General features: G+C 38.5%; 5 protein-coding genes across 5 annotated transcripts; 2 read left to right on the top strand and 3 right to left on the bottom strand.

The window, feature by feature from the left end:
• Positions 1-783: 783 nt before the first annotated feature.
• On the bottom strand, positions 784-6,426 carry CBG00649 (the record flags this gene model as incomplete). Its single annotated transcript, XM_002630188.1, has 15 exons — positions 784-886; positions 1,681-1,955; positions 2,205-2,262; positions 2,671-2,796; positions 3,592-3,777; positions 3,939-4,103; positions 4,217-4,341; positions 4,385-4,447; positions 4,498-4,606; positions 4,657-4,760; positions 5,022-5,131; positions 5,284-5,517; positions 5,703-5,856; positions 5,903-6,018; positions 6,378-6,426. The coding sequence occupies 15 exons, from the start codon at positions 6,424-6,426 to the stop codon at positions 784-786; spliced, it is 1,977 nt and encodes a 658-aa protein (XP_002630234.1).
• A 1,911-nt stretch (positions 6,427-8,337) lies between these two features.
• CBG00650 lies at positions 8,338-9,073 on the bottom strand (the record flags this gene model as incomplete). The annotated part of the gene is made up of 4 exons (XM_002630189.1): positions 8,338-8,463; positions 8,514-8,700; positions 8,751-8,959; positions 9,017-9,073. The coding sequence occupies 4 exons, from the start codon at positions 9,071-9,073 to the stop codon at positions 8,338-8,340; spliced, it is 579 nt and encodes a 192-aa protein (XP_002630235.1).
• A 348-nt stretch (positions 9,074-9,421) lies between these two features.
• Cbr-ubc-24 lies at positions 9,422-10,909 on the top strand (the record flags this gene model as incomplete). The annotated part of the gene is made up of 3 exons (XM_002630190.1): positions 9,422-9,472; positions 10,324-10,419; positions 10,580-10,909. 3 exons carry the CDS (start codon positions 9,422-9,424, stop codon positions 10,907-10,909), a joined length of 477 nt encoding a protein of 158 aa, XP_002630236.1.
• A 144-nt stretch (positions 10,910-11,053) lies between these two features.
• Positions 11,054-12,469, bottom strand: CBG00652 (the record flags this gene model as incomplete). Its single annotated transcript, XM_002630191.1, has 4 exons — positions 11,054-11,248; positions 11,311-11,406; positions 11,461-11,520; positions 12,386-12,469. 4 exons carry the CDS (start codon positions 12,467-12,469, stop codon positions 11,054-11,056), a joined length of 435 nt encoding a protein of 144 aa, XP_002630237.1.
• A 1,479-nt stretch (positions 12,470-13,948) lies between these two features.
• CBG00653 lies at positions 13,949-20,117 on the top strand (the record flags this gene model as incomplete). Its single annotated transcript, XM_045241927.1, is given in 19 exon segments — positions 13,949-13,993; positions 14,040-14,133; positions 14,181-14,283; positions 14,326-14,638; positions 14,683-14,769; positions 14,816-15,025; positions 15,410-15,511; positions 15,552-15,715; positions 15,763-15,878; positions 16,172-16,329; positions 16,373-17,124; positions 17,567-17,789; positions 17,837-18,253; positions 18,299-18,766; positions 18,823-18,908; positions 19,252-19,329; positions 19,377-19,666; positions 19,677-19,879; positions 19,926-20,117. The coding sequence occupies 19 exon segments, from the start codon at positions 13,949-13,951 to the stop codon at positions 20,115-20,117; spliced, it is 4,101 nt and encodes a 1,366-aa protein (XP_045091607.1).
• Between the last annotated feature and the right edge of the window lie 1,239 nt (positions 20,118-21,356).

Below are 21,356 nucleotides of genomic sequence, written 5' to 3'. Positions count from 1 at the left end.
ATTTTTCGAAACATAAGCTTGTTAGGTTCCTGTTTACCAAGTACGGTATAAAATATGGTTAAGTCAGTTACATTTTTGTAACTTTTAAAATTGTCTTACGATTTTATATAGGTTCCTGTTAGCCAAGTACTGCATAAAATTGGTTGAGGCAGTTTGTTTTTTGTAGTTTCCTTTTTTTGTTTTCTCTAATTTTATATGGCTTTTTAGTCGTGCTAGCAAACTCCAAAGTGTTGAATTTTCAAATTTATAACCTAAAAATTGTCTTCTTTACTGGCTCTACCCAAATATTTTAAACTGAAAATTTGACATTAAAACTTTCGTTAGTACCTTTTCTTCCAAAATCGTATTCCATGTCCATTTCTGTACTTTCCTGCCAGTTTCCAACATTTTACAACCTTCCGACTCACGTCAAAACTTCCGCTCCTTATCAGGGTTTCAAGAATCATAAAGCATTACGGCAAAACCTTTTGACACATTTCCAATTTTCAATGGATTAACACTTTTCGACTTTTCATGATTTCCCCCAAAGACTCTCAGAACTTTCATATGACTCAATTATTTCGACAATTCCTAAATAAGACTTAGCAAGTGATTGAACAGTGTCAATCATTAGTTTCCTGTAAAGGAAGAACGATAAGGATGAAGGTGTTGAAATGACGGTTTATTATTAAAAATGGCACTCGGGGTTGGGGTTTGGTGAAGAAGCGAATCAGGAAATTTGGCACATTTTTTGGGGGGGAGAAGAAGTTTTTTGGGATTAGTGGAGAAAAAATAAAGGGTAATCTATTCTCTCCATGCTTCGAGGTTCAATCCATTGATTGAGGAGCATGGAACGGCACGAGAGCCATCTTCGATGTCGAATGCACGACGGCCGACTCGGAGCATGCTGAAAGATGATAAATTTTGTTATTTAAAAATGCTTACTTTTTAATGAATTTTTTGGGTAAGTTTTTTTATTCTCACGGCAAATTTTTCAATTTTAGTTAACCCACATATTTGATTTTAGAATATTTAGGTGTTTCCTAACAAGTCTATAACAAGCCTACACGTCTATAAAAAGCCTACAAGCCTATAAAAAGCCTAAAAGACTATAAAAAGCATACAAGTCAAAAAATAAGCCTACAAGCCTATAATAAGTCTGAAAGGCTGTACTAGGCATACAAGTTTATGATAAGTCTTACAAACCTAACAAGCCTATTTGTATTGTATTGTATATTTAACAAGCTTATAAGCCTAATTTTGAAAATATTTTGAGAAAAAAAAATCAGGGAAATTTTTGCTTTGACTTGTGAAAGATTCAGCTTTTTTTTGACTGAAATTTTTTTTCAGACTTTTCGGTTTTTAGTTTCATATAATAGGTTTAGACCTCGCTTTTCCTTCTACTGGGGCACACAAAAAAATGACGCAAAATTTAAATTTTTTTGAATTTCTGAATTTCTGAGCTTCAGAAACAAAGAATACAGGCTTGACCTTTTTCAGCTTCTTCAAACTTTAAGTCTTTTTAAATGAAGTTTTTAAAACCTTCCTTTTTTTTGGATACATACATATATACATACATACATACATACATACATACATTTTTTTACATACATGATACATGATACATGATACATACATGATGCCTCCATCTGATTCTACATTTTTGATTTTTTCGACTGATCCCAAACCCAAAAAACTCACTTATCCCCTGTCTGACATAACACCCACGAAAGTGTGGTCCTCTTCAGTTCAGCCAATTGAGAAGATGTGAATACTCCTGGATTCTCAAAATAGAATCTGTCTCCATCGCGAAGACGTTCGAATTGTTTTCCGATGACACAGGCGAACGTGGCTCCGACGACACTTCCTGCGGCTGGTTGTTCGAGAATTCCGCCAACATAGAAATCCACGTCGTCAGGAGTACGGTAGAGTTGAGCGATTCGTTGACGGACATTCTGGTCGGGCACTTCTGGCCACTAGAAAATGGAAGAGTTTTGTCACGTAGGGTTTCCAAATTTTAAGTTTTCCTAACGAAGCGTACCGTAAATGATCATTCTATGCGTTCACTTTGAACTCAATTATCTCGGGTCCTTCAAAAGATATCACAAGTTTGTCAACGGTTAAGCTGTTTATCATATTATCACCAATGTTTTATCTGTTGGTAGATTTTTGATATCTCTTCTAGGAATCGAGATAATCGAGCTCAAAGTTTTTTTAAAGCTTACATCATCAAAGCTGGTGATCGGACGAAGATTGCAGAATCTGCGGTACTCGTTGTAGGACCTGAAAGTTCAAATTTTAAGTTTTGTTTGCTGAAATTGGTTCTCGAAATTTTCATTACTCATTGTTCAATTTCATGAGGAATAACATCATTTCAACATTTTCAGTTTTGAAACTAATTTTTAAATTTTTTGTTTAGTTTGGACTGGCTGTTCAAATATTGATAAGATGTTTGCAATTTTTAAATTTCAAAACAGGTATTTTTAGTTTTTGGAGCCTCTTTTTAGTTTTCCCTTTCCAAACTTTGAATTCACACTTTTGTATACAACTCTCAAAACTCTCGAAATTTCCTCCCGCCCACCTCCACCAATCACAAGAGCTCCTGACCGCAACAAACTACCGTACCCCTCTAAAAATGACACCATTTCCTGTACTTTGCCCTGATAATTTTGCTATATTTGGTCGCTTTACCTCAACCCATGGTCTCTGCCACGTTGAATGTTAACTGCTGCCATGTCGACACTTCCACCAAAAAGACGTTCTGTCACTGAAGTTGTCAATCTTTGAGGACTACGGACGGGCACTTTCATCATTCCTCTGAAAATATAAATTTAAAAAAAAGGGATCGGGACATTTTTGAAAAGTGAGTTCATCAGGAAACAAGTAAATTTTGAATCCTAATAATCCAGGTCAAGTACCGTAGTTCCTCTGATAGAAGCCCACTCAAACCGTAAACTGTGAGCTCAATTTTCTGGATTCCTATTCAAGATAACAAAATTTTGTCAACTGTTAAAACGTTTATCATAATATCACCAGTGTTTGATCAGTTTACAAATTTTTGATATCTTCAACAGGATTTGAGACAATTGTGCTCAAAGTTGATGGGCTTCTATTAGAGGAAATACGGTATCTTTGCTTTCTGAGTACAGTATCTGATGTTTTCATACAGAATAAGAGCATTTTCGCAAATATTTCAAAATTAACGATTTTTACGGAAATTTATTCAATAATCAAAAGCATACTATTCTTGGATACTTTTTTTTTTGAAAAAGTTACATGTAGAAAACTGTCAATATTTTGTTGTTCTTGAAATTATACCCTCTCAACTTTGTCCCAATATATTTCGGTTACTGTAAAAGATATCAAAAAAATTGTCAACTGACAAAATATTTTTGATGCTATGATAAAAAATTCGTCAGTTGATTACTTTTTGATATCTATCACAGGAAATTATGTCAAAGTTGATAGAGTAGGAATCCTTATAAACCAGGTTCTACGGCACTTACGCAATTTTTTGGCAGGTTTTCTAACGAGGTTTTATAACAAAGCTTTTGTTCTAAAATTTTAATTACACCAAAAACCAGACATTTGTTCCGTATCTCTTCAACTCACCTGTAAATCGAATCAATATTCGTCAGCACATGATTGATATTATTGACACCATCAATGAATCGATATCTGTTGAACTCGCGGAATTGGGAATCCACCAATGGATACGTCTCCTGAATCATTCCATGAAGACGGTAGGCTCCGGCAGCGAACTCGTTCAGAATTCCGAGGTCCACATTTGGATTATATCTGAAATGAACTACTGTAAATATATATACATCACTTTTATATTTGAGCAAACTTGAAAGTGTGTGGGGCCCTTCTATTACAGGGTTTACGATACTTTACGAACTATGAAAAATCTGTTGGCTATGAAAAATGATTCTCAAAACTTCAAAAACATTTCCTACCCTGTATACGCTCCCAAAATAGTCTTCGAGGCATCTCCAATCAACTCTGGCACGAATTCTTGATAGGTGATCGCTTGGACAACTCCACCGACAATTTTTCGAGATTCTTGGAATATTCTGTCCGCATTCCAGTGGCGATTCATGTTTTGGAGACGGGCGGCAACACTGAAAACAAAAAGTAACATGAGATTATGGTGCTCCTGGTACCATATCGCAACCATAATGCCCTGGTACCATGGGTACCATATGCTAATTGTAAGGTTATTCAATGAACTTACTTATTATGGAGTCTGAGGAATGACGTATGAAGAGCAGCAAGCCCAACAAAAAGAATAGCTCTCCCATCTCCGGCTGTCAAACTTCCAGCGTTGGTGTTTGGTGGGAACATACGACCTCCGATCATCTGAAAAAATTTTTTTGGCCTTTGAAATCCAAATAAAAATCACCGATGTCCTGAGCATTGCCGCGAATCTCAAACTGCGAGCAGTGATAGCTTCGGATCCGTAAATCTGAAATTTTCAGAATATTTCAAAATCTTCAGTTTTCGAAATTCTCTGACCAAACTAGCATCAATCGCGGCAGTGTTCATGTTCAGTTGCTCACGAACTCTTCCGAATTGGCCAGTTCCACAGACAGGGAACGAGCGGGTGAATGGAATGCATCGGCGGCTGAAAATTGATGTCTGGAAATTTGTTTGAAGTCTGGAATAGAATCTTACGATCTATCAGATGGTGGAGCAAAAATGGAGGCACACATAGGTCCAGAGTTTCCACATCCGCAGAAGTTTTGAGCCGCATTTGAGGTGATGTCGTGGGAGACGAACTGAAAATTTCAGATTTCTAAAACATTAGAACTAGAAGATTCCAGACGTAGAGGACTCTGTAATCCCAAACTTTCTTCTGCTTGTTTAGATTCTGTACCCCATAAATATGTTTGGGTTTTTGTCCTTTTCCCATTCTAACCAACATTTCAATTTTCAATTCCTTCCTATCTAACCGACATTTCAAATTTGCTTCTTCTCTAAATTTCAATTTAATTTCTTACATTTCAATTTCTTCTTTCCAAACAATGCAGAAAACGTACCTGACCAAAAAGCATGACAAGAGAATTAACATGTCCAGGCAATGACCTTTCAGATGACAACAAGAAGACTGACACTTCCCGAGGGTTTGGACGATTCCGCTGTGAGGCAGCTGCAACAAAAAATGAAATTGGATTATGAGGAATCATTTGACTTTTTGATCTTGAAATTGTTTCGAAAAAAAATACTTTCACTGTGTTGAGAATAATTTCAGAAAGTATTTCGAAAGAAGTATTTCCACTTTCAAAAATAAGCTAAACTCACAAACAAGAGTATTAAAACCATCATCATAAGCAGCTGGCATGAGTCGACTGAATGCCGTGAACGCGGCTCCTTTAATTGGGTTCTGAAGATTATTGCATGTTCCGTCCATGGATCGATACTTTTTGTGGAAGCAATTATTGATGGAGCAATCTGGAGCAATTTGTTGCTCAGCACACATTTGTTGACGGAAGCGGGCGGTGAGTTGACCACTGGAGAAGATTTGGCGAGTTTCGGCTGGAAAATTAGAGTGGTTTTAGAGAGAACGGGATGTTATTGTTGGGATTAAATTGCTTGGCCGTTGGCCGTTCGAAACTTTCTCTTGGGGAGCTGAACTTTTGAGCAAACTATTAGAAATGCAGCGCCACTATCGGCTGAGCTAAGCGATCGCAAACTTTGAATGAACGATTCCCCGAACTGACCTTCAACAGTCATCACCGAATGACAACCTTCTGGAATCCCTCTATTTGGCAAAAATGCTCTCTGACTGACATCATCTGGAACTTCATCAAACGATCTTGACTTTGACATCATGGCTGGCTCCGCATGAAGAGTAGCATTGCTTCTTGGACATGTCTAAAATTTCCTCACTTTTTTTATAATCTGAAATCCTGAGACTCACCCCACACGCCTTCATACATTGTCTCTTCATGAATCTTGGATTCACCTCACATTCTCCGGCTTGCGACCAAAAGACACAGTGGATGTGTCGGTCGACACATGCGTGCTGCGATTGGGCTGAATAGAATGAGGGATAATGGCTAGTCTCGAGGAGATGGTAGGGTTCAGAGGATGAGCAATTATATGGCGTAAGGGAAAGGCGAAGACGCTTATTAGGAGAGTGGACAGTACAGTTTTGGAAGGGAACTATACTTCCTGGCTAAGGGAACGCATAACTAAAAGTTGTGTGTAATTTTTAGATCCTAATACAGTAATCCATTTATCTAAACCCTTTGAAAATATATGCCAATTCGTGATAATTATCCCACGAGGAAATTGGGTCAAAGTCTGAAATCCATTTTCCAAAATTCCAGCGAATTTTTTTTTGAGCTATGCGCCACAGAAATTTTTTTTTCATTGACTTTTGGAAGACTCACCAAGATGAACAACATAAACCAGTAGAAGCGAGACAAGAAGAGACTTCATCGGTCTGGAAAAAAGCACATTATTGGGATTTTTTGGATTTTTTTGGAAAAAATAGAAGTAGGAGAATCTGAAATAAATAAGAGGAAATTTAGAAATCTGTGAATCTGAAAATCTGTGAATTTCAGAATCTCAGAATTTCAGAATTTCAGAATTTCAGAATCTCAGAACCTCAGAATCTCAGAATCTCAGAATCTCAAAATCTCAGAATCTCAGAATCTCAGAATCTCAGAATTTCAGAACCTCAGAATCTCAGAATTTCAGAATCTCAGAATTTCAGAATCTCGGAATATCAGAATATGGGAATATGAGAATTTCGGAATTTCGGAATTTCAGAATTTCGGCTTTCAAAGAACCTGGATAAAGATCAAGCAAAAGTACTAGGATCTGATAGAGGGAAGCTGAAAAAAATTTCAAGAATGTAAGGAATGAAGAATCTCGACCCATAAGGGTCCAAACACCAATCCAAAGAAACCCGTTGTCATGACCCTAGAAAGATGAAACATTCCAACGAATTCTGCTTGTCTACTCCCCATCAAAAAATATTTCGTCTAGGTAAGCTTAACCCAGGTAGACAGAGAAATAAAAGTTGCATCTGCTTTGTCCACTGGAGGGCATCCTCCTCCCTTTCGAAAATCTCTCCTCACGGCTTCTGCTATTTTCTCATTTTGGGGGTGAAAGTGATCGGGAGAGAGAGAGAGAGGGAGGGAGGGACAACGACTTCTTACCCTAAACCGATTATGAACATGACAATATGCAATAGAAAAAGAAGAAGAACAGTAAATATGAATTCTTGGAGGAAAAGAGGAAGCTGAATCGAACAAAAAATGATTGCGAGGAAAAAAATCAAAGCAGCAAGAAGAAGGGAACTTTCCGAAGCTTTGTCATCTCTCTGGTATTTATATTGGATTCTGGCGCTGGCTCGGATTGAAGCAAGAAAGAAGAGGAAATGATTTTCTGATCTAAAATCTGTTTTTGAGATTTTTGTCATAGAAAAGGTTTTAAGGAACGATTCTGTGTGGGCGGGGGATGGGAATTTGGGAGATAAGAGAAGGAAGAAATTGGATTGAGATTTTTTTGGGATCTATGATTTTTTGTCTTTCTCCCCGAGCAAACTACAAAAGTTTCAATTTCCCAACTATTTTGTAGTTTTCTGAAGTGAGATTCTGAGATTCTAAGATTCTGAGAATTCGAGATTCTGAAATTCTGAAATTCTGAGATTCCGAAAATCTGAGATACTGAGATTCTGGGATAATGAGATTCTGATGTTCTGAGATTCTGAAATTCTGAGATTCTGCATTTCTGAGATTATGAGATTGTCAGATTGTGAGATTCTGAGATTCTGAGATTCTGAGATTCTGAGATTCTGAGATTCTGAGATTCTGAGGTTCTGATATTCTGAAATTCTGAGATTCTGAGATTCTCATGTTCTGAAATTCTGAGATTCTGAGACTCTAAATTTCTGAGATTCTGTGATTCTGAGATTCTGGGATTCTAAGATTTTGCGATTCTTAATTTTCGAGATTCTGAGGTTTCGAAATTTCGAAATTCTAAGATTCTGAGATTCTCCGATGCTCAGATTCCTAGATTCTGAGATTCTAAAATCCTAACACTTTGCGATTCTAAGATTCTGAGATTCTGAAATTCCGAGATTCTGAAATTCTGAAATTCTAAATAATGAAATTCTGAGATTCCAAAATTTCATGAAAATTTTCCAATTCATCGAAATTCAAAATTTTCGAAGTTTTTATGAATTTTAGAATTCTATCCTGTTCTTAAAAAGAGAATTTTCTACAGATCGGCTTGTAGATTTCAGTGAAAACGCGAGTCAGTAGGTCAAGTTGGACCGGAAATGTCTCCTGGATCACCAAAACAACAATTAAAAAACCAAAAAAAAATTATAGAAAAAAATCTTTATTGGTTAGGATCTCCTGGAGGGTCCAGCTGAAGATTCACATGTTGATATGCCCCGGCTCTCATCGCATTATTTTGTAATTCGGCGTCTTCTTCATCATCCTTATCAATTCCAAAATTGGGCAACTGAAAAATTGATGCTTTAAAAATCGACATTCCAAAATTATTCCTCTCACTATGGGCTCATCCTCTCCTAAAACTGATCTATTCCACCATTCGGGCTCGTTGACGCCTTCGAAGATCACAAAAACAAACTTTTTGTGTTTCAACCCAATCAAAAGCTCCGACCGAAGTTCGTGCAGTTTCCAGATTTGTTTCGCCGGCTGATCCGTTGGTTTGATCGCCGAAATCACCGCCGTGAAACTGGAAAAAATGAATTTAAACTCTTGCGAATCGGAATCAAATCTTTTTACCGATCCGCCGGCGTATTTCCTCCTCTTTCCATCCCTTTGAACACTAATTGAAAGGTCATTTTGGTTTTTGAACGAATAATGGCATAATTGGGTTGCGTGTTGAACGTTCTGGCTCTTGTAGACTTCCATTTGACAATGATATCCACATCTTCGTCGTTTTGAATTTCATATGGTACTTTTTGACGTCGAGGCTCCATTCTGAATGTTACCTGGAGTTTGGAAATTGTAAAAAAAATCTAGTTTTTCAAAGAATTTCTTAAACTCACCGAATCCAACGGATTGAATCTTAGGTTTCTCAAAGTTATTGGTCTGTTCGATAACATCTCTTATAAAAACCTTTTGAGAATGAATGGAAAAACTTGAGCTTGTAAAGCTAGTAAAATCGAGTGAAAGCGAGTAAATCCAGTATTGAGAGCTCAGAAAATGACTCGAGGGAGCATTCTTTTATTGAAATCATTTCACGGGTAAAAGAACGGTTTTTGATTTTCACTAATTTCTGAAATTCCAAAATCCTGAAATTCGAAAAATCTGAAAACGTGTTGACCCAAAAAAGTTTGAACAGTCCTCTGATCCCAACGTGAAGTTAATGAAAAAAGTTACAACCGAAATTTCAATTTTAAGACAAATTTCAATTAGCTTGACTTCTATTTTTCTAACGAAAAAACTACAAAATGCATGCAGCCGCACATGGTAGAATTGTTCAACTCTCTCGTATTCGGAAAGTGAGTTTATGGTACCCGATTTTTTTTTCAAAATTTGAGTATTTTGAATTAGATTCTGAGATTCTGTAATTCTGAGATTAGAAGATTCTGAGATTCTTAGATTTTGGGATTCTGAGATAACAAGATTCTGAGATTCTGAGATTCGTAAAGTCAGATTCTGAAAGTTTGAAGTACTGAAATTTTGAGACTCTGGGTTGTTCAGATTCTGAAATTCATAAATTCTGAAATTCTGAAACTTTAAAATTCTGAGATTCTGAGATTCTGAGATACTGAGATCCTGAGGTTTTGAGATTCTGAGATTCTGAGATTCTGAGATTCTGAGATTCTGAGATTCTGAGATTCTGAGATTCTGAGATTCTGAGATTCTGAGATTCTGAGATCCTGAGATTCTGAGATTCTGAGATTCTGAGATTCTGAGATTCTGAGATTCTGAGATTTTCAAATTTTCAAATTCTAAAATTTAAAATCTAAAAATTATATATAATAAAAAATAAAAAAAAATCTAAAAATTAGATATCCTAAAATTCTAGATCTCTCAAATTCTGAAAACTAATAAAAATGAGACTTTATTTTTAGATTATCAAATTTCTTGAAGGATTCGAGGATTTTAAGATTCTGAGATTCTGGGATTCTAAGATTTTGAGATTCTGAGATTCTAAGATTTTGAGATTCTAAGATTACATTCTGAGATTCTGAGATTCTAAGATTCTGAGATTCTAAGATTACATTCTGAGATTCTGAGATTCTAAGATTCTGAGATTCTAAGATTACATTCTGAGATTCTGAGAGCCTGAAATTCTTAGGAGCTTCTGAGTTTCTGAACTTCTGAGATTCAAGTATTCGAATTCCAGGAAATCGCGGATCTCACCAAAAACAAACGTTGCTATATCAAAGATTTTCGGAAAATCCAAAAGTGCAAGGACGTTTTCCAGTTCAAAATTCTTGGAGTAAGTTCGCTCTACCGATTTTTAAAGAAATAAAATAGCGAGGGCGTCCAATTGCAAGTTCGCTCTACCGAAATCGTGTAGAATGATCCTAAAGAATGATTCCGGTAGAGCAAAGTTGCTACCTTCTGAGTAACCATTGGTATAAAAACTTTGTTTCCAGGATACCTCACTTTTCAAGGATCTCATCTTCACTTTGGATTTGGATGTCAGTCTGGATTACCCGTTCAAACCTCCGTTTTTGAAATTCTGTCACCCAGTCTATCATCCAAATATTGATCCTGTAACTCATGAGATTTGTTCTCCGATGCTTCTTCAGGAGAATTGGAAACCAGGAACAACGATTGAAGACGTTCTTCTGAATGTGATTGTGTTGCTCAATGAACCAGATATTTCTCGTCCGGTGAATTTTGAAGCGGCTGCTGATTATATCAACGATAAGGCGATCTACATGGCAAAATTCAACGAGGTAGTGAAGAAGTGGACGGTTTAGATTTCTAGAAGTTTCGGAACTTTTTTTGAAGAATAAATGTTTTAAAATCTTGTTTTAGTAATGTGTCTCTAGAGCAAATAATAACATAGCAACAATCAAAACTGATACATGTATAGATTTTTATCCAATAAATTATTTGAAAAATCAATATATCAGCGAAAACAAGTCCTTATCAGTTAGAAACCTTGCCAATTCGTTCTTGGTATTATTGTCCATCGACGTCGAAATATGTTTCAGAATTCGTTCTTTTTCTCCCACAGACAGTGTCTGATTCTGTTGGGTCATCACGATTCGGATGAGTTTTTGTTGGGTTCGAGTGGAAAGTTTTGGAAGAACTTTCTGGAATTTTTTTGAATGGAAAACTAGAGAAGGGAGCAAAGTGCTCTCTATTGCTAACTCACAAAAATTCTTGACTTCCGTTCTCTCTCGTCTTTCTCCACTTTTAATTTCCATGCTTTGTGTTCTGCTCTGGTTTTGTCATCTAGTTTTTCTACTAACTGAAATTATCGATTTTTGATAAAAATTCAAAATTGGCGCCTAAAAAAACATACCCTATCAATCTCCTTGTTGATCTGCTCGATGGTTTTTGTTTCAGCACTTCCAAGGATTTTCTGAAATTATATTTTAAAATTTCAGACATTGGAACCTCAAAATTTTAGATTTTAGAACTTAGATTTTAGATTTTAGAACTTTAGAATTTCAGAATCTCAAATTCTCAGTATTTCAGAATTTTAGAATCTAAGAATATTAGAATCTTAAAATAAAATTTTACACATTACGAAAATTTGGATTTCTACAGAAACAATTCCGTAATTTAGAAATCAAAAAAACAATTCCGTAATTTAGAAATCCAGGAAAATTTGGATCGTTAAAATTTTAGAATTTTAGAAGCTTGGGATCTCAGAATCTTGAAATCTAAGAATATCAGAATTTTAGAATCCTGGGATTCTGGAAACTTAAAGTTTTAAACCTTAAGGATCCCAGAATCCCGGAATCTCAGAATCCCGAAATCTCAGAATTTCAGAATCTCAGAATTTCAGGATCTCAGAATCTCAGAACCTCAGAATGTCAGAATTTCGGAATCTCAGAACTTCAGAATTTCGGAATTTCGGAATCTCAGAACTTCATAATCTCGGAATTGTGTTGTTTCGAAATTTTAGATTTTCAGAATATCTGAATTTCTGAATCTCTAAATCCCCGAATCTCGAAAATTCAGGAACTCAAAAATTCAGAATCTCAGATGCTCAGAACCTCAGAATCACAGAAATTCGAGATCTCATAATCACGGAGTTTCAAAATCTCATAATCACAGAATTTCAAAATTTCAGAATCTTAGAATCTTAGAATCTCGGAAACTCAGAATTCAAGAATCTCGAAATTTCGGATTTCTTGAATCTGGGATCTTCTGAATCTTAGAATTTCAGAGTTTCAGTACCTTCAGTTAAAAAAAGGTTTTCAAAAAATCCCGAAACTCACATCAATAACTTCGGTAGACGGCGTGCGTTGAGTATTCACAAATGCACAAAGTACTATACTAGCAATGGCAATATTCCGGATCATGCTTATTATTCTTATTATTTGTGCCGCGAGAGAGAAAACACAAAGGAGAGCCCGTGGAAAATAATTGACAGGTGTGAAGACAGGAAGACTAAATGTTCGCCACAGATGGGCAACACTCGAGAAGAAGAAGGCGAAATGGGCGGAGTTTGGATCGAAAAGAATGCTGAGCAAATAAATGACCAGAAACAATAGAAAACAGAATAACAACCGAGCGGAGCGGAAAAAAAGAGAAGAGCCGGACAGATATGTGTGAAAAGTGTCTGTGGCGGGATGGTGGGCAAGCAAACATCATGTAATCCCCCCTCTTGTTACAAACCAAGACTTTCAACCGGAAAACTTGTCATGGAAGGGCCTAGTTTTAACCAGATTTATCTTGGTTCCTGTAAGAGTTATCAAAAAGAACTGGAATAAAAACCAAAAATTTGTTTTGTTTAAATGAAAAAGAAATAACTTTGTCAAAATGTTGTAAATGCAAATCTCTCGAGGAGTTGAACTTGTGTGGCGAGAACTGTAGGTGCTGTGCTGGTATCAGATGAGCTACGATAACGCAATCTGACACAACCAAACAACCAGTATAGATACTGTAACTCCCAAAAAAAACTTCGAAAATTTAGGATCGAAGGTCTGAAATTTCTGTAACTCAACAAAATACGCTCCGTTGAGAACGATCATCCACTGACTAAGACGGATTCGAATTTCTAGAGGATTTCCGTACCGGCAGTGTATACTTTTACGTATAGTCTAGTGGATAGACCATTATTAAATTCCAGCCCTTCTCTTCTTCTTTCTTCTTCCACGTCATCTCTTCACAGGACCCTCGTCACCTCCAGATGGACCTATACTCTTATATGTCTTCTACGTCTTCACCTGTCAGCGTCCACGTAGCCGGGAGGATAACGTGTGCGGTTGTGGGACCACCGGGGGAAAGGAAGAGACGAGTTCGATTCCCCCGGTGGTCTTCGATTGATGACGTGAGGAGGACCCACGTCTCCACCGCACATCGTTAAGGCACGGAGGACGTCGCTGGAGGACCAAAAACGACAAACAAGGAGCGAGCGAAGGAAGGATTTCTGGAATTATGATAATTGGTTCTGTTCTCAACTGTAAATTAAACGAATAAACAATTTTTATGAGATTTTGAAAGTATATCTTAACTACCGTAAAACATGTAATAGAAGAGCCGGCCCATCTATTTTCTGTGGGGTTTCTAGAGGGCCCTTCAATTTTAGGAACCCTTCTAATACAGGTTTTACGGTAACCTTTAAATCTGAAAACCTACAAAACCAGTCAACCAACCTAATTAAATAATTTCAGCGTCAATTTTAATCTCACTCAATTTCACAGCCACGTCCCATGTGTTGACTGAAATTTCGCTGGAAAGTTCTCGCTCTCCTTGCTCCGAGATCTGCCTAAGAGTCGACTCATTTCACAGAATTCGCTTTCTTCCTCTTCTCAAAAAAATTCAATTCTCTCGAGAAAATGCTACATTATCTGTTGTCAATCGCACTGTTCATATTTGAAAACGTTAGTCCAATAGCTCCCAAAATAAGTGAATCTTGAAAATTTTCAGAAACTAGAGCTATTTGTATCCGGCTTACTCGCAATCGTCGTCTATTTTCTATGGCCGGCCCAAGAGGAAAAAGACGATGTTATGAATTGGAAATGTAAGAGAGATTACTGTAGCAGCTACAGTAATCCTTTGAATTTTCAGCTGTCCCAAATTCCCCGGTTCACAACAGTCCAGAAACGATTGTGGAGCCGCCGATTGGGAAAAGTCCATCTTCCTACTCGAGTCCAATGAAGAGGGGATTGTGGTAGGTGGTTTTGGCAAATGCCGTCTAATGAGAATGATATAGGTCACTGAGCAAAGAGGACACAACACCAGACAAGGTACGTGGATCTTGGGAGAAGCTAACAAAACAACCGCCACGAGAACTCTACGAACCCGCTGATCAAGAACAAGTTCCATCCAACATCAAACCAGAAATTTTCTTTGTTCTAAAAGCACTGGAAGGTCTAGAACTACCCAGAACGTGGCAATTGGATCCAAGAGATGTGGATACTTTATCTATAGATTCCGGAAATGTTCTGTTAGCTCCAGGAGATCCGAACGACGTGATAGTGGTGGTGATTTCTGGAGAATTGGGGATTTTCACAACGGTTAACTCGGTGAGCACGCCTTCTACAATTTTTTCTGAAAGCAAAATTTCCAGGCTGACAAGCACTATGAATGTAACATGAAGACTTTGAAAAGTGGAGAATCCTATTTCTCACAAACCTCGATTATTGAGATTCTGATGGTAGCTATGGCTTTGAATTCTTCGCTCTATATATTGATTTTTTCAGAATGAGCAACCGAAAAACAAGTACATCCACCTGAAAGCTCTCACTAATTGTCGAGTAGCTAAATACAAGTTGACCTCGTTTTACACTTGTTTCCTATCCAGCCCTCAACAATGGATTCGGACGATTCAGGTGGTGATGACACGTCTACAGCAATGTACACTGATTACTTGCAATATGTATTTGGGAATCGGTGGAAAGTGTATTGATGCGGTTAGTTTTTTTAGTTCTGAACGGATCTTTACATTCTGAGATTCTGAAATTCTAAAATTCTAAAGTTGTAAAATTCTCAGATTCCGAGGTTCTGGAGTTTTAAGGTTTTGAAGTTCTGAACTTCCGAGAATCTGAAATTCTGAAATTCTGAGTTTTAGAGATCCTCAAAATTATGATATCCTAGTTTTCAAGTTTTCAGAAACGAGTCATCCCAGATCCTCAAAAGTTTCAATATTTCGATCAACTGACACAAGAAGAACAATTGAATAAAGGAATCGAATGGATGGCAGAAGTCATGGGGATCCCGGAGCATGCTCACAAGCTCAATGGGAAGGTCAGCTGGAGTTATTTTTCAACTTTCGAAGTCCAGTTTTTCTCTTATAGGTCAAAAAGTTTGAATGTCAAACTGGGACAGTTGTGACCGAGGAGAACTCATTTGAGATTGACATGATTTTTGTGGCTTTCGGAAGACTGCGATTGAAAAGAGTGAGTAGCTAACGTGCTTCTTGAATATCCCGGTTTTTAGGGCTCTTTGGAGCTTGACGACACTGGAACATCGTTGGCATTCGATGTCCATCCTGGAGACATTCTTCCATCCATGCAGATTTTGACAAATGAACCGGCAATGTGTACGGCGAAGGCTGTGGAAAAAACGATTTATTTTAAGATTTGTAGAGAAGAATACATTCAGTAAGAACGTTTTTCCAATGGCTCTGATATGCAAGTCTTTCCTTCAGATTCCTATTCGAATTTCCTGTCATCTACCTTCGTCTCGCCTTCCGTGCTCTTCATTTTGTTTCTCCGTTTGCCAGGGTTTTCGACTTGGCTGTCAGCTGGCATCGAATTGAAACTGGCCAGGCTTTGTTTAGGTATACAGTACTGGCCATAAAGAATGCGACAACTTGTTTTTTGACGATAACTTTTTGAAAACTCAACTTTTCAACTCGAATTTTTTACTGTAGACACATTGGAAAGTTACGAAAACTTGCGTACTTGGAAATTGCATCATCTTGCAAACAAAATTTTTTTTCAATTGTTTTCATTTTTTTTTCATTTTGCATATTTTTCATGATTTTTGTTTTTTTAAATAAAGTTGAAAGACAACTAATTGGAATTAGTTTTAGTTATTGTTTTATTGTTTTTCAGATATGGTTAGACCATTCGGGAAAAAATCCTTCTCTGTGGACGAGCGAAAAAGCATTGTGCGTGGTCATGAACTCGGCGCGCATCCGAAGATACTTGCAACTCAGTTTAGTTGTTCTTCCAGCCAAATTTACCGTATTCTGAAGAAAAATCGAGATGATGTGAGGTTTCAATCAGCTTTCTCAACTAAATTTAACAATTTAGAATGGCGTTGTTCATCGCCAATCTCCAGGAAGACCCCGAACCACTTCCAGAAATATGGATCGGAACATTTTGCGCGCATGCCGAGAAGATCCTAGACGCACATCTACGGATATTCAACTTTCTGTGACGTCTCCAAATGAACCGGCACCATCGAGAAGAACTATTAGAAGACGTTTGCAAGTTGCTGGACTGCACGGACGAAGACCAGTCAAAAAACCACTCGTCAGTTTGAAAAACCGAAAAGCTCGCGTTGAATGGGCTAAACAGCACTTGTCCTGGGGCCCCCGTGAGTGGGCAAATCACATCTGGAGCGATGAATCGAAGTTCAATATGTTCGGAACTGATGGTATTCAGTGGATTCGACGTCCCATTGGCTCCAGGTATGCTCCACAGTACCAATGTCCAACTGTGAAACATGGAGGTGGATCTGTGATGGTTTGGGGATGCTTCTCCGACACTTCTATGGGACCATTGAAGAGAATCGTTGGAACCATGGATCGATATGTGTACGAAGACATCCTGGAGAACACAATGAGACCATGGGCAAGAGCAAATTTGGGCCGATCGTGGGTGTTCCAACAGGACAATGACCCGAAGCATACTTCGGGTCATGTCGCCAATTGGTTCAGACGTCGCCGTGTGAACCTCCTAGAATGGCCAAGTCAATCTCCAGACTTGAATCCCATCGAGCATATGTGGGAGGAGCTGGAACGCCGCCTCAAAGGAGTCAGAGCATCCAATGCCAATCAAAAGTTTGCTCAACTCGAAGCTGCTTGGAAGAGTATCCCGATGACGGTGGTTCAGACGCTCCTGGAGTCGATGCCACGTAGATGCAAGGCTCTTATCGATGCGAAAGGATACCCAACGAAATATTAAATCACTTTTTATTGTTACCTTTATTTTGTTTTTGACCTCCGGTGTTTCTTGAGCTTCTTTGTATAGATCTCCAAAAATGTCATTTTCATGAATTTTCGAAAAAAATTAATTTTCAAAAAAATTGTAGCAGAATATTAAAACCAACTTAGCCTAAAAGTTTTTGATAGTGCTGAAAAAATCTTACCAAAAATTCGGATTGAAAAGTTGAGTTTTCAAAAAGTTATCTTCAAAAAACAAGTTGTCGCATTCTTTATGGCCAGTACTGTACCTATAAAATGGATTTTTTAAATCCCTTTCACATTTTCCCTTTCTTTCCAGACATGGTGACAAATCCGACTGCATGTACATTGTGATGGGCGGACGTCTTCGCGCCGTCGACTACACCAAAATCATTGAGGAGTACGGTAGACTCGACCTTATTGGAATCACGGATATGGCTGAAAAACGGGCTCGTCGAAATACGGTGATGGCAGTGAGATTCTCGCATATCGTTTGCATTCCGGACAATTTGCTAAGTTTCGTGAAGATTCGATATCCACAGGTTTTTAAAATTCTAACTGGGGGTAGTTTTAAAATTCAAATGTTTAGGTGGGCAACAAACTTCTTCAGCTGATCAGCAAGTGTTGGAAAACGCCGTCTCCAGAAGCCATGAGCCACGTGGAGACCACAAAGATTCAGAATCTTCGAACAATTGCCATTGTGCCCGCATCGAAGCGTGTCCCTCTAACAGCTTTCACTTGTGAACTCTACAACCACTTATCAAAACATGTCAAGTCGCTTCGTTTGAGTAGTACGGTAATTGGAAACTATTTCGAGCCGGAAGTCATCCCAAAGAAAGCGGATTTCGGTTTGATGCACTGGTTGAATGTTCAGGAAATTGCCTATTCATTGGTTTTGTATCAATGTGATTTTAATAGGACCAGTTGGACAAGAAGATGTCTGAGAATGGCTGATGCGATTTTGGTAGTCGCGATTGGGAATGAAAGTCGAGATCAGCAAGTTCTGGTAAGCTGTTGAGAAGTAAACGCTTAAGCTTTGAATACATTTTAGGCGGATTCCCTACTATCATGCAATGAAAAGGGTGTTCGCCAATCCAAAGAATTGGTCATCTTGTGGCCAGAAAACACACCAACACCACGTGGCACAGCAGATTGGCTCCGAGAGTCCTACTACTCTGGATATCATCACTTAAGAGCTCCAAACCGAGTTTTCAGTTTTCCGGTGAAAACGCAAGAGAGAAAAATTGTGGACTATTACGAATCGTCGGTCTTGTGTGAAATCAACTACCAATCCGATTTCTCGAGACTCGCTAGGATTCTAACTGGGAACGCAATTGGGGTTGTGTTTGGAGGAGGTGGTGCTCGCGGAGCAGCACATGCCGGAGCATTGAAAGCAATCATTGAGAAGAAAATTCCGATTGATATGGTTGGGGGGACATCGATAGGAGCGTTGTTTGGATCGCTGTACGCTACGACTCCGGATATTCGAGCAGTCGGAAGGATGAAGAACTTTTTCACTGTGGGTTGTTATATTTCTGGAGAACCGAACGATTCAGGAGAATTTTATTTTTCCAGGATCGCCTCCGAAACAATATTCTCGATGTTCTCCGTGATTTGACTTGGGCCTACTGTGCAATTCTCACTGGTCACCGGTTCAATTTGTAAGTTTTAGCTCATCTAGGAAGTTAGAGACGCAGTGTGTCTTGCCGTCTGCGTCTCTCACTTTCCGAACTGAAAATTTCTGAAATTCGATTCAAAACGGGTAGAATCAGAGCACGGAGAGCCAAGATACTATTGTTCTGGGAAGCTAGAGACGCAGACGGATAGACACTCTAACTGTCTGAGTCTCTCCTGCACTTCAAATGACCGTAACTCCAGTTCTAGAAGTGCTGGAATTCTGTTTTTGGACAGAAATGTATACTTTTATTTGTTCTATTAGAAAGATTAGAAAAACTAAACAATTTCAAACCGCTTTTCAATCAAAAATTTAATTGACTTTTCCAGATGTGTTCAAAGGATGCTGGACGAGGTGAAAATTGAAGATTGCTGGATTTCGTTCTTCTGCATTTCTACGGATTTGACGTAAGTAGTCAGTTCCTACAGAATTTATCAATAGAGCGTACTTGCAGCACATCATCTATGCGAATCCATCGAAGTGGTCTCATGTGGCCAGTAGTTCGAAGTTCGATGTCGATCGCTGGATACGTGCCGCCCATTTGCGATCCACAGGATGGTCATTTGTTGTTGGATGGGGCTTATGTGAACAATTTGCCAGCTGATATCATGAAATCCCTTGGAGCCAGTGTGGTGATAGCAATAGATGTTGGGATGTCGGATGAGAATGAGAATTTGAGAAATTATGGATACTCGATTAGTGGTGTGTGGTTTTTTTTTGAAATTTCCAAATTTTCGAATTCCCGCCTGTTCAGGAACCTGGTGCCTATTCAAACGTTGGTGGCCATTTGGAGAGGAGCTTCGCGTATTGAACATGTCTGAAATCCAGAATCGTCTTGCCTATGTTTGCAGTGCCAATCAGATGGAGACTGTCAAAAACGCGCCCTACTGTTACTATGTGAAATTGCCGATTGAGAGTTTTGGCATTTTCGATTTCTCGAAATTCGATCAAGCGGCTGTGAGTTTCTTCAAATCTCTGATCTATTATTTTTCTATCAATCCAGCAAATTGGTTACGATGTGACATCTCAAAAAATGGAGGAGTACTTTGAAGACTCAATGATAACGCGTCGAAAACTTTTGGGATGTGCTCGGAATGTTGGACTGACTCCTCAAAAATCTAAAAACGATAATCTTCTGTCATTCGTGAATATGCCATGTCTTCCGAGAACTTTTAATGATGTGAAATCTGATTGATTTTTGATAATAAAGAGCTTGATTCCGTTTGAAATTTATATACTGGCTCACAGGGATTTGAAGTTTCGGAGGCTAGAGACGCAGAAAGCGAGACACACTGACTGTCTGCGTCTCCCAAAACTTCAAACAGCTACATATATCTCAGCTCTCAGGCCTCCTAAAAGCACGATTGAAACGCAGACAGCTAGCCTGTCTGCTTGTCTGCGTATTTCTGGTACGGTAGTTTTCGTTCTGACCTTCAGCCACGGTCGATCAGGGTCAGTGCTTCTCTCCGTGTTTCATGCCAGTATAATATTCAGAATCTAGAATCAAACTTTCAACACATCACGAAAAATGTGTTTCCTCATTTGTCACTGTTCATAATTTCTGCAGACAATTTCATTACGGTCTGATATATTAGGTTGGTACAAAAGTAATGCGCGTTTTTGATTTACTTTATTTTTATTGTAAAAATGAAACAAAAGGACACCAATCGAGAAGATACTCTCCATCATTATCGACCACTCTCTGCCAACGCATGCGCAAAGATTCGATGCCTCTCTTGAAGAACTTCGCTGGCTGTGACTCGAAGTAGTTCGTCACCCAAATTTTCACTTCTTCGTCGTTTTTGAACTTCTTCTCGGCCAGATGATGCTGCATGGACCGGAACAAATGATAGTCAGATGGTGCCAAATCTGGGCTGTAAGGCGGATGTGGGAGCACTTCTCAGCCCAGCTCCAAAGTTTTTTTCTGGGTGATTTTCGCGGTATGTGGTCGAGCGTTATCGTGAATCAAAAGTATTGCCGATGTGTCCACTCCTTGATGTTTGAGCTCCAGGTCCACGCGGTCCAACTGACCTTTGTAACGTTCGGCAGTCACCGTTTCACCATGACCTAAAAGTTCAAAATACACTAAACCCCGAGTATTCCACCAGACACATATCATAACCGTTTTTCCGTGTATATCCGGTTTTGGTGTCAGTTTTGGGGTCTCGCCCGGACTGAGCCACTGATGTTTTCTTTCAGAACAGTCATACTGAATCCATTTTTCATCTGATGTCAAAATTGAATGAAAGAAACCGCGATTTTTTGAGCGGCGCAGAAGATCATTGGCCACTTCGACGCGCTTCGTCTTGTTTGCTTCAGAGAGTTTGTGCGGTACCCATTTTCCGCATCTATTCGATTTCCCAAGGTGGCGTAAAATTGTGATATGACTGCAATTAAACTGTTCTGACAAACTGCGTGTTGTTAGGCACGGGTC

This window comes from Caenorhabditis briggsae, assembly GCF_000004555.2.
Source record: "Caenorhabditis briggsae complete genome, chrII, whole genome shotgun sequence".
In the NCBI taxonomy this organism is placed as follows: Eukaryota; Metazoa; Nematoda; class Chromadorea; order Rhabditida; family Rhabditidae; genus Caenorhabditis; species Caenorhabditis briggsae.
The sequence above is the reverse complement of the archived record's forward strand: the minus strand, read 5'-3'. Positions and strand labels throughout refer to the sequence as shown.